The sequence below is a fragment of the Bacillus rossius genome, chromosome 1 (genome assembly GCF_032445375.1).
Source record: "Bacillus rossius redtenbacheri isolate Brsri chromosome 1, Brsri_v3, whole genome shotgun sequence".
Lineage (NCBI taxonomy): Eukaryota > Metazoa > Arthropoda > Insecta > Phasmatodea > Bacillidae > Bacillus > Bacillus rossius.
Genome location: NC_086330.1, coordinates 676,649 through 690,146, shown reverse-complemented (window position 1 = coordinate 690,146; position 13,498 = coordinate 676,649). Strand labels below are relative to the sequence as shown.

Below are 13,498 nucleotides of genomic sequence, written 5' to 3'. Positions count from 1 at the left end.
TGACAGAGCACATCCTTCCACGCCCACATCTACCGGGTCGTGCTCAAGCAGGTGCGCCACGCTCCTCTCCCACCACGTGTGTGCCTGCAGCCCATGTAGCCTGGCGGGTGGCTCATGGTCCCCCAGTCCTGACAGAGCACATCCTTCCACGCCCACATCTACTGGGTCGTGCTCAAGCAGGTGCGCCACGCTCCTCTCCCACCACGTGTGTGCCTGCAGCCCATGTAGCCTGGCGGGTGGCTCATGGTCCCCCAGTCCTGACAGAGCACATCCTTCCACGCCCACATCTACCGGGTCGTGCTCAAGCAGGTGCGCCTCGCTCCTCTCCCACCACGTGTGTGCCTGCAGCCCGTGTAGCCTGGCGGGTGGCTCATGGTCCCCCAGTCCTGACAGAGCACATCCTTCCACGCCCACATCTACCGGGTCGTGCTCAAGCAGGTGCGCCTCGCTCCTCTCCCACCATGTGTGTGCCTGCAGCCCATGTAGCCTGGCGGGTGGCTCATGCCCGCGCAGTCCGGAGCACGTCTTTCTTCGTAACAGGCGCGGTCTGTGTCGCGCTCAGTCTCTCTTTGTTGACTGGGGGTAACTAGTGGATCTTTTGATTTCAGAAGGCAAAATAATGGTTTCGTCTAGATAGTAGTACCTACCTACCTCTGTTTTATTTTACTTTTGATTATTTTCACATTATATTTTATAAGTTGATTAACCGAAAATATATAACAGGAATTTATAATCACATTATTAAAATAATGGGCCGGCCCTTATTAGACAATTAAATTGATCATTAACATAATTTAAATAAAATTCGTAACAATAAACTGAGTCGCAGTCCCAGAATACGGTGGATCTTTTAAGTCCTAATGTAAAATTTCTGGCTGTCTGATCTGTTCAACTTCGTGATTCGATGCTAGTCCAAAAAGGTTTTAAAAAAAAAAAAAGGCTGGCGGCTTGACGATTGCTGGGCGAAGTGGAACAGCTGACTGGACGTCAGAGGGCCTTAGTCATCCGGCCCTTGGAAACTGATCTGGTCCTTGGAATGTGTCCGGTTCTTGTATCCTGTCAAACAGGAAGATGGCTTCCAGGATCAGCCCAGAGTCGCGGCGCTCGCGGTCTCACTGACATTTTCATGATTAAAAAAATTAAAATAAAAAATTATTATAATTAAAATATGACTACTCATACGAGGTAGCTACATGGACTGACTAAAGGTTAATCACGACAGTTGTGGGAATCATATCGCATGTCTAGCTGATTACATCTTTAAAAAAACGGAGAGGCGTCCTGATGACGAAGATACGAAGCGGTCAGTCCAGAATCGCGGCACGCATTAAGTTTGGGGCGGCAGCGACTCGTAATTAAAAGGCGAAGTAAGGAAAAAAGGGGGGAGGTTTCGGCTTTCGGACCGAAAGGTTCCGAAGATTACCGAAAGGGCTTGCCGAGAAATACTGACTTCGATATCTCGAAGTTGGTAGCACTGACCGATGTCAGCGCGACCTTCTGAGGTGTGTCTGAACCGAGTAGAGGTCGACTTACACGAGGCGACCACTAGCAGCATGGGGCTTATGGAGCGGACTAGGCCAGCGCTCTGGTGGCCTGGGAAGGAACTACGGGGTACTGGTTACTGCTGGAGACGCCAGAGGGCAGGCATTTAGCGGGCGTTCAAACACCCAGGGGAAGTGATTCGCAAAACAACCGCTAGGTGGCATAAGCATGTACTTTTTGGGACTAGTGTCGTGGCCTTGGGACAGGCCGACCCTGGCCGGGGTTATTGGCCGGTCAAAGCTCTGGGCAGAGTTCCCAGGAAAACTTTGAGAGGTGGGGTGGTGTGGGAACTGCTGATGACAGTGGGAAAAGGGCTCTACTGAGCCCGGAGGCATAACTGTATGTTGGTGATAATGATTCGAGATCATGTCCAGAAGTGCTCGCATCAGGGGAGGTCTTAGAAATAGCATGCCCTGAGAGCTTGCAGGGCATAGCAGTTCTCATCACGGATCGTAGGCGAATTACAGGCGACATTCGTGCGCCAAGGCGGAAATAAAAGGATACCCGGACTGACTGGCAAGAGACTCGGCAAAAATCGGATCTAGGGCTGGGCAAAATTGGGGAGACAGGTCTGACAAAGATTGAACGGGAGTGTACAGGAGGAGGAACAGGTTTAAGTTTTTGCAGCAAAAGAATGACTGGTGACATTATTTAGTTTAAAAAAAATTAAAATTGTGACAAAAATACTAGTTGGCGGCACGATATCATGATACGATGTGTTAACATACGGTACCTGAATTTAAGAGCCCTAACATAATTTAAGATCGGTAGTTGTATGCAGGATGAGCTCGGTGGCATGTTGCAGCTGCGGCAGATCGTGACCATGAACCCCGACGACGGGCCCTGCTTCTCTCGCCATGTGGGAGGCGCGGGAACCATGCTGCGCGTGCTGGGTGCGGCACGCAAGAGGGAGGTGAAGGCTACCCAGAATCTCTCCATCATCGTGCTGTTCTTCATCATCTGCTGGGTGCCGCTCTACACCATCAACTTCATCCAGGCCCTGTGCCGCTCCTGTCACGTGGACGAGACCGTCACCAACATGGGCATCATCCTGTCGCACCTCAACTCGGCCGGCAACCCGCTGCTGTACGCCTACCACCTGCGCGACTTCCGCGCGGCGCTCAAGCACTTCCTGTGCGGCCTGCTGGGCCACGAGGCAGCGGAGGAGGGCGTACCGGGCGCCCGGCCAGGGCTCGGCTCGCAGTCGGCGCTCCCGCAGCGCATGTCGCGCCACGGCAGCACGCAGTCCCTCAGCACCATCTTGTCGCGCCAGAGGCACAGCCTGGCGGGCGACAAGTTCCGGCACGCCTGCAGCGACTCCAGCATAACGCCCCCCGCGACACTCAACGGCGTGTGCAAGGCGGCCACGCTGCCCCTGGCAGGCGGCGTCATGTGGACGCTGGCGGAGGTGTCCTCGGGGCTGGAGGAGGCCGACGGCGTGCGGCGGAGGACGGTGTCCGCGGACGGCGACAGTGGCGCCATCAACTGCGCGTACGTGGGAGACGTGGCACGGTGCATGGACGGCAGTGGTTCGGTGACTGGAGACGACGTGTTCGAGGGACCTCCGCCGACCACGGCGAAGCCCCAGCTCTCTGTGGGCGACGACGGCGACCAGGCTTGCAGCACCAGCGGCGTAAAGCTGTCGCCACTGAAGCTGGTGGGAGAGTTCTTGAGTGGTATGACCGGGGAGTCGTCCAGCACAGGCTCCAACACCAGCCTCATATGTGAGGGCGAGCAGCTAGCAGTGGGCAAGCATCCCTCCAACACACACTAGCACGGCGACGTCCCCAGCATCTGTTCCTGTGCGTTCTCACTTCCTCAGTCATACCAAACTGTGTTCCTGCACTCATCACGTCACTATGCCAAACAAATGGCAGCTCTACTAGATTATGTCTCACAGCGTTGTGTGCATTGTAACAACTGACATCTTTCTCGGTTCTTTTCATTTTAAATGTAATGTGAAAGTTTCATTTTTTTTGTTGAATCCTGATATTTTTATTTAAATTACTTACAGCTTGTTTTCATTATTCCTTTACTCTCTTAGCCACATCAATCGGTGTAATAATACCAGCTTAATTTAATGATATACTGAAACAAATTTTATGCAGCACTTGCTTAGATTAAAAATAATATATAAAGATTATCACTTTCAATAAGATTATTTTGTGCTTGAGAAAAAAAAATGTACCTTTATCGGCTTTAATGTAGGTACATCTTATTTACTTGTTTTTGAAAAACAACTGCAGTATAATTAAAATAGCAGTACATAACAGCCATCCCATTGCACACAAATATCAAATTTTTTTTACTGCATGGTGACTACATATTTGAGTTAGGCCTATTGCATTTAATTCACACAATTACACCATCTTACTTACAGTAAATATCCACAAAGGGTAATTTTTGCTTGTAATACGTACAGTATATGTTTTGTCTAGAGACGTACAAGACTGTAAAATCCAGATAAAAACGATACAATTAATGCTGATGCACTCGCAAACAACTTGATTGGCAGCAAGCACGATAGCACAACTTACCGCCATGATGGTCCAACAACAACTGTTGTTTCGTTGCCCGAATCTGCAGGGCTACCTGCCTTGGCAGGCAGCCAACTTGAAAAACTTGGCGCTGCTAGCAAGCAGCGCGGGAAGTTCAAAATTCAAATGTTTCAAACACTATACACTAAATTACACCCAATATTTACAAGTCCAAACATTACCGCCGGCCTTGAAATGTCCCATTTGAACAATCGTACGGTAGCGGGCAGAGCTTCCCCACAGGACGCTTCAAAGTTCCACTAGAAGTCCGGATAGTGGCCACTCTGGCAACACCATCTTTCCCAGGATAAAGCTCCACGATGCGCCCCAAGCGCCACTGTAGAGGTGGGAGTCTGTCTTCTTTCAGGAGCACAAGTTGGTTGGCAGTGGGACTAACTCCCTGCTCGTTCCATTTCTGCCGCTGCTGGAGCGTGTGTAAATAATCCCTGTGCCAACGATGCCAAAAATCCTGTTGGAGGCATTCCACAAGTTGCCAACGTTGAAGGCGGTTTAGCCGTACATCCCTCAAGTTAGGCTCTGGTAATGTGACCAGTGGCTCCAGGGTTAAGAAATGGCCAGGGGTTAGAGCACTGATGTCATTGGGATCAGAGCTCAAAGGGCACAGGGGTCTCGAGTTCAACGTAGCTTCCACCTGCACTAGAAGGGTGTAAAGCTCTTCAAATGTGAGCACTTGTTCACCAATAACTTTACTTAAGTGAGTCTTGAATGACTTTACCCCGGCCTCCCACAAACCACCAAAATGGGGAGCCGCAGGAGGGTTGAAGTGCCACATCACACCGAGCTGGGACAACACATCAGTGACAGCCTGCTGGTGTGGTGCCGACGACAGAAGTTGCTGAAGTTCCTTAAGACGATTGTGAGTTCCGACAAAGTTGGTCCCGCAATCACTGTAGATATCAGATGTTCTCCCACGCCTGGCAAGAAAACGTTTGTAGGCTCCAATAAATGTATCTGTGGACCGGTCTGAAGCTATTTCTGCATGAACGGCCTTTGTCGCGCAGCAGACAAAAATACAAAGGTAAGCCTTCAAGACCTTTGCCCCACGGACCCGACCAAGCTTAACCATAAAAGGACCAGCATAGTCAACTCCTACTTTGGCAAATGGTTTAACCTGTTGCACTCTCATAGAGGGAAGATCGCCCATGAGAGGTGCGCTTGCTACGGGTATTTGCTTAAACATGGAACACAGTGATGCAAGCAGCGAGAGATGGCATCCTTATCTGAAAGAGTCCAGAATTGTTCTCTAAGAATTCCTCTAAGAGTCTGAACTCCAGGATGATGATTCTTTTCATGATAATAGTTAATAATGAGATCAGTCAAATGGTGAGATTTTGGAAGCAGCACCGGGTGCTTCTGCTCAAACGGAACACGAGTGAGCTAAACAACCACCTACCCTTATCAGGCCACTGTCATCAAGAAAGGGTACTAGTTTGCGAATCTGAGGGGAAATGCTTATATCCTCTTTGAAATGATGTGATTGTACCCAGATGAGCCAAAAATGTAAAGCCTTATTCAGCTCATCAGGAGACATATTGTCAGTCTTGCGCTCTTTCAGTGACACGCGACAATTGTGGGCAAACTGCAATAAACAGCACGTGACACGCAGAACCCTGGTTAGTCGACTGAATCGCGTTGCCAACTGGCCAAGATCATCAGAGGACGTTACAGTGGTCAAGGTGACAGTCTTCTTATCCATCACGGCGGGATCCACTTCCACTGCATCTGGTGACTGGGAAGGCCACTGTCCAGGTGACTCTATTAACCACGGTGGACCAGTCCACCACAAGTGATGATCCAATAGTTGAAGAGGGAAGAGACCACGAGAGGCACAGTCAGCAGGATTGAACTCAGACGGTACGTGTTTCCACCAACTGGGACGGGTAAGCTCTTGGAGTTCGCTTACCCGGTTAGCTACAAAAGCCTTCAACTGATGAGGAGATGAGTTAATCCATGCTAAAACCACTTGTGAGTCTGTCTAGGCTGTGATGGAAGATACGGGCAAAACTTCTTGGTAAGTCTCAATCACATGATTGAGCACACGAGCCAACAGTAGTGCTCCACAAAGCTCCAGACGAGGTAAGGTTTGGCTTTTGACTGGTGCAACCTTGGATTTACTGATCAGCAGACGAATGATGGTTCGATCATCCAGGCACACTATGCGCAGGTACACCACGGCCGCGTAACCAATCTCAGAACTATCACAGAAACCATGCAGTTGATAGGTAGAGCCTTCTGGACCCTTAATGAACCGAGCGACAGCAATAGAGGACAACCGAGGGAGCTCCTGGCTAAAATGATCCCACTGAGAAGCAAGATCAGGGGGGAGGTGATCATCCCAGTCAATGGACCGGACCCACATCAATTGCAATAGATGCTTTGCAAACATTAACAGTGGAGTAAGCCATCCTAGAGGATCAAATATTCTGGCTACATTGGCAAGGATGCTCCTCTTCGTAACAAGACTTGAGTGGCCTCGGATTACATAGGAGAAGGTGTCCGAGACTGGGTTCCATTGAAGTCCTAAGACCTTGACCACAACTTGACTCTCAGGATCCAGATCAAATGATTGGGGCATATCAACATCTTCAGGCGGAAGCCAGTCTATGAGAGCTGTATGGTTGCTCATGAACTTCCTCAATTTGAAGCCCCCTTTGGCAAGAAGAGCTCGAAGATCCTTTTGGATGGCCAGAGCAGATTCAAGAGTCAGAACCGGTAACCACATCATCAACATACACATCGGATTGCAAAACTCTTGAGGCAACTGGAAAGTGGTCTTTCTCATCGACCGCCAGTTGTTGAAGAGTTCGAAGGGCCAAGGACGGAGCTGAGGAGACGCCATATGTCACCGTCATCAATCGATAATCCTGCACAGGTTCCGAATCACAAAAGCGCCAAACAATGTGTTGGTAGTCCTGGTGCTGGGGCAGAACAGATATTTGACAGTACATTTGTTTAACATCTGCCGTAAACAAAAAGGCATGTAGCCGAAAGTTCAACAGTAGGTCAAAAATGTATCTTTGCAACTTGGGGCCGATTATCAGTGTGTCATTCAATGAGACACCAGATGAGCTTTTAGCAGACCCATCAAACACTACCTGCAGCTTCGTGGTTGAACTCTCTGGCTTCACGACACAATGGTGGGGGATATAATAAGCTGGCATCACATTAATCTGATCATCAGGAATCTTTTCCATGTGACCCGTGGCAAGATAGTCTTCCATAAACTCTGAGTACATTAGTTTGAGCTTTGAGTCACCTTTCAAGCGTCTCTCTAGGCGCATCAACCTATTTATAGCTTGGGGTCTAGAGGTGCCCAACTCAGGTCTCGAGTGGCGAAATGGCAGGGACACTATCTCGGCCTTCTTCATTACGGACGTGAGTTTCGGCAAACATGGTTTCGCAAGAAACATCCTCAGGAGACTTGTGTTCTACACGTGGGGATTCTTCAATTTCCCAGAACTTTCGTACAACATCATCTAATGGAGGGTAAGAAGTGAACAGTGTGACACAATGCGATGCCAGGCAGGATGGTGGAAGTTTGGTGTCCACCCTTCCCATGAGAATCCATCCCAAAACAGAGTCTAGAGCCACTGGAGACCTTTCAATCTTGCCTCCAGTTACGAGAAGAGGAAATAGGTCAGCACCAAAAAGCAGGTCAACAGGACCAGGGGTGTAGAAAGAAGGATCAGCAAGCTTCAGATGAGCCACTGATCGCCGCACATCCGATGAGAGTTTGGTACTCTGCAAGTACAAATACATCCAGGGCAAACTGATTATCTGGATTGCCCACTGGGGAGATGACAACTGATGTGTAGGATTTAGCCACATTCACAGGTGTACTGGACAAACCATGTATCGGAAGATGGGCCTGTCTGCGAACCAGCCGGAGCTTTTGTAGGCACTATTCGGTGATAAAGCTGGCTTGACTGGCAGTGTCTAGCAAAGGGCGTACAACACAAGGCACACCAGAACGATCGAAAATCTGTACTTGAGCAGTTGACAACAATATTGTTGTTGTTGAGGTAGGTTTAGCAGCAGTCACTGCAACAGTGGCAGGATTAGAGTCAGGTGATGGTGGTTCCTTGTCTGAGTCGGATGGGATGGAGTCTTCATCTGATCGCTGACCCCCCAAAATGCAGCATGGAATGGTGACGTGCCTTACAATGATGACATGATGACTTAGATGGACACCAATTTGATCGATGTGATGGGGAAAGACAATTCAGACATAACTTATGCTCCTTTACTATTGCATATCGTTCCTTGGGGCTACCCTGCGAGAAGATAGGGAATGACCTAACCACATGAATGTCACTACACAAGAGACAACTTTGTGACTGTGGAGAACTTACTAATGTGTTTACAGACTGACCTCGAGACTGCCTCCAACTGTTTCGGTGCCCTTGAGCCGTCTATTTGGGAACCTGATTTCCCGAACCCTAGAACGGGAAGCTATCACAGCCTCATGAGCACGACAATGTTTTTCAAGAAACGAAGTGAAACTACTAAGAGTGGGAAACTTCTGTTAATGTCATTTCCCATTGTGTTTGTAAGGCAGTATCCAAACGTTTGCATAAAATGGGCAGCAGCATCAGATCCCACTGGTCTACAGGGACAGACAAGGCCTTAAGAGCAGACACATTCTCTGTAACAGTGTTCAACAGTTGGCGCAATGCCTTGGGAGAGTCAGCTGATGCAGAGGGTGCTTGAAGTAAAGCCTCCACATGGACAGACACAATGAGCCTCTTGTTCTCGTACCTACCAACAAGTAGTTTCCAAGCCACATCAAAATTTACTTCAGACATGGGCAAGGCCTGAATCATGCTGAGGGGTTCACCACTGAGAGCAGTCTTCAGATAAGCCAGTTTCTCAACAGGTGAAAGGTCACTATTGTTAGCAACGAAAGTGCAAAATAGGTTGGAGAAGTTAGGCCAATGTTTAATGCTACCCTCAAAACTTGGAAGCGTAATTTTTGGTGAAGCCACCCTAGAATTGCTCACCTTGGGCCTTGACGATGTTGAGCTCTCCATCGAACACCCATCCAGGGCACTTACCGTCGCCATGACTTCAAAATATTTATCTTCGAAATCGTCCATACGTGCCGTCAGTTCTGAGAGATCGATGTCAGAATTTTGTGTTGACCCAAGAACCACAAAATCTGCCTCGAACTTATCACGGACTTGGGGTAGATCACGAACTGTGGCCCGAAACAAGCCTTGCTTAGAAGCATCTTCAACAACACTTTGAGACAGGTCGACGGCACGTTTGAGCTGAGCCTCTGCTAGGCGGATACGCACGAGTGCCGAGCCTATATCTGCCATGGTCACACACAGAAGCAAAGGACGAAATAACCACAAAGGCACGACAACAAATAAATAAACACAACGACGACCAATATAACCAAAGTTAGACACAGCAAATCAAAATTTATATCCAGCAAAAACATCTAACGCAATGAAAAACATGAGCAGACGGCGATAAATAATACAACATAACCCCAACACGAGATATATTCCACGGAAACAAAGACTATATAACAGTTTCTTAGATCACAAAATCTCTGCGAATTTCTTCTAAAACACGTTGCCGAAGAGATCTTGACAATGAAAATAATCTAAATAACGAAAGTATAGCGCACAAAATAACATGGACGAAGTGTGAATGTTTACCACGTGCACACGAAACACGTTTCATACAACACCAAAAAAACCGGAACGATCCGGCCCAGAGGACCAAATGTTTTGTCTAGAGACCTACAAGACTGTAAAATCCAGATAAAAATGATACAATTAATGCTGATGCACTCGCAAACAACTCGATTGGCAGCAAGCGTGCACGATAGCACAACTTACCGCCGTGATGGTCCAACAACAACTGTTGCTTCGTTGCCGGAAGCTGCAGGGCTACCTGCCTTGGCAGGCAGCCAACTTGAAAAACTTGGCGCTGCTAGCAAGCAGCGCGGGAAGTTCAAAATTCAAATGTTTCAAACACTACACACTAAATTACACACAATATTTACAAGTCCAAACAGTATATGAAATAAGTTTTTATACGATGAAACATATCATTTTCCCATAAGCTTATGAAAATGGATACTGCGTGCCACTCGCCATAACTTGAATGCACTCGATGTCAACACACTTCTGGTGAGAGGAAGCATTGGTGCCAAAGGACCCAGTAATGTTTATGGAATGTGCGATAGCGGCGGAGACAGAAGCCACTGAATCAAAACAGCAGGCCCACCAACAGGCAAGATAGCGGAGCTTGCATGCTGCATGCATCTACAACACTTCTTGATTCCCCCAAAGATTTTGCCAAAGCAGTAAATTCCAGAAATCATATGTGATTTCAATAACTAGTAACTTTTATTGCTATTTCCTGACATTTCCCATTTTTCTATAAGAGTTGCAATCACCTTATTTCTGAGTGCAAATCTTTTTTATCATCACAAGCAATCTTTTTTAAATTTTTTATTTTTATTTATTAACAAAATCATTTTCTTCTAAGCAGTACACACAGGTCTTGTAAGGCATGTTACTCCATATCTTCAAAATATCACATTTTTAGTTCTACCCTAATGTTATCTCTTAGTTCTATTTTTATTACTATACTAACCAAATCACACATATTAAAATTACAAAAATTGTTTCAGTTTAAGTGCAAAAACATATTTCTATAAATAAGACAAATAATCTATAACTAATACAAACAACACAAAAAAAAATAGTGACATATAATATAACTTTTGTAATAATTACTGTAGGGAATTATTTGCTAAAAATAATAAAACTTGATAAAAATAATAAAACTTTCTAAGATGTGTTGATTTTACACATCACACGATGCAGGTTCAAACACAACATACCCCTTTTCATTCCCATTAGTGCATCAGTAATAGTTGAACCTCTCTTCTATCCTATTGCTGGCTGCTCCGGCATAGTGCGTGATTGGTCATACATGCGACAATACTTCGTGATACTCTCCACAGATATTGTGAACCAAACACACATCACAGTTCACATTTAGGTAACTCTAAGACGAACACTCCCCACATATGAAATGATAACGCAAATAAGACAATATGCTCCAGCAGCATGTAACATGGTATGTAATGTGTGAAACACTGAATGTGACTGAGCACTAAGACTAGGATTGCATGGAACAAACTGTTTCCTTTCTTGTGTGACTGAAGATTGCCAACTGTGAAACAAACTTTTCCCATGAACAAATGGCAGTGTCAGCAAGTCAGAACATTGCCAGCTGGAGATATATAAGCCCCCTTCCCCACCAAGCCAAGAAGTCAATGAAAATGACGGTTCAGGTAACTTGTAAGTATTACGTAGCTCAGTCTAAGTTATTTTTTTTTACTGTCTAACATTTACTCACGAAACAGTAGCTGTAGAGTGGGACTGCTTTGGAAGTGTGCACTCAGTTCTGATCCAACATCTGGACCACACCCACAGCGAGAAGGAAAAAAACAGCAATTAGTATACAGTAAAACCTTTTTGTTGCGACCCCATTTATTGCGACCACCTCTCTATTACAACCCGATTTCGAGGAACCGTGAAAAAATTGCCGAAAATCCGAAGATAAACAGACAGAAAATAAGTTTCTTGTGGTGAGTAACGTGTTGCTGCGTTTCTCTTGCCGAGTGCTTCCTGTCGACCGCTGTCAGCGCTTAACAACCCCCATTCCACGTCCCTTTGTCGGCAGGGTGCAGATAAAGGTTTTTGTGGCAACGTGTTTACGTTTAGCTTATTGCGAGTGTCTAGTGTGGTACGCAGTTAAGGCAAAGCTACCTGCTGGATTTCTCTTGATTTTGATTACTATCGGTTGACAATACACAGCGACCGACTGGATGCACGCCCGCCTCGACTTGTTTTAACTGCCGCAGCGATGTTTATTTTGACAGCTCAAGCAATTAATTTTTCCCGTGGGTTGATAGAAAAAGGTCGCTTCACCCAGCATAAAAAAAAAGGCTACGCCACTTATTCCCCGCGCAGGAAACACACTGGCTGCCGTCTGTCTACCCCGCATTTATCTTTCTTCTAACATTCCACGTTCTCCTCTCGCGCGAGCAATAACTAGGGCCACGATTATATGGTGAATCGCGAAATCGCGAAATTTTCCGCGAATTTATATGGAAAATGCGAAAAAAGCGATTTTTAAGAAAAACCGCTAAATAACACCGAAATTACACAATACAAGTCTCTTATATTTTAATGTGAAAAGCTTAATAGTCAAGACTTGCCCGGGTCCTGGTTGATAAGCTGGAAAAATTTCCTGCCTTGCATTTCTACATGCTTCCTCTAATCAGCTTTAGGGCGCCGTCTGGTCAGCGTGTGTGTTAGTGAAGCGGGATGATAAGATCGACGCTCAATGGTAGTTCTAGCGCGGTAAAACCTCTAAGTGCAAGGCTTCTGAACTGGCGCGCAGTCATCTCGTTCCCGTCAGATAACAGTGAAATTTGAGCGGTGACCATAACATTATATGGCGGAAAAATAAAGATAAAGGTGTAATGCATTTCCCTATGATACTTTCAAGAAATTTGTAACGGGTTTTTTACACCTAAAACTTCGAAAACATGTCTTTTAGCCATTTTATCTCAAAAGAACCATTAACAAATTCTTAAATGCTTTTCGTAAACAGACTCCAGTCGGATATATAGTATAGTTTGGAAATTGCGTAGGTTTTTCGTGGCTGTGCGCGGCACACGACTGTAGTTGCCATGCGTCACGCGCCGAGAATGTTGTCCGGCAGGAAGGGCGAGTATAGTTCATTTGCGGCAAAAATGAATACTTTTACGGCCCTGCTAAATTTTTCCATTAAATAAATTTTGAAGTTTCAGTGATTTTCCTTCAGAAATAATGTTGTGTAACTAACAAACAATTTGTATCAAAACAATTAACGGTAAATGGCTGTCGCGGGGGCCCTTAAAAATTTTTCATTTTACCAGAACTGGACTATACAAACCTGGCTTTAGTCGCACACAGTTTGGTGAAGGTGAGGAAGGATGTTGACAGTTTCACATGCCAAAGGACGTTGAAGTAGGAGGGGGAGAGAGACACGATGGTTTGTATGCCTGGGAGGGATGAACCTTGAAGTCTAGACAAGGGAAGGAGAGGTAAGCCGTATGACGTCATGCATCCGCCGCCTGTGCTGCCGCCAGCCTGTCTAGACGATATTCCCGCGCTCCCACTTACGTTGCACAAGCTACTGCTGCCGTATTTTTAAAGGAAATGTCCCATTATTTTTTTGTTATTCTCACATGAACATTATTGGAAATATTAAAGCCGACACAAAAAATACGCTGTGTGTTAAAGTTAACAGATTTTAATAATCTTTCATTTTGTTTTGTTTTAAATTTTTTTTCTTCTGATTTTCACATTTTGGTCAAA

At 46.2% G+C, this 13,498-nt stretch overlaps 1 protein-coding gene across 1 annotated transcript in view; it reads left to right on the top strand.

The window, feature by feature from the left end:
• The window catches only part of LOC134530823 (adenosine receptor A2b), a 242,798-nt gene extending 230,603 nt beyond the window's left edge, over positions 1–12,195 (top strand). Inside the window, exon 3 of the mRNA XM_063366071.1 lies at positions 2,348–12,195. Within this exon, the coding sequence (XP_063222141.1) occupies positions 2,348–3,316 (969 nt within the window). The 3' untranslated portion in view covers positions 3,317–12,195. The remainder of the gene's footprint in view (positions 1–2,347) is intronic.
• The last annotated feature ends 1,303 nt before the right edge of the window (positions 12,196–13,498 follow it).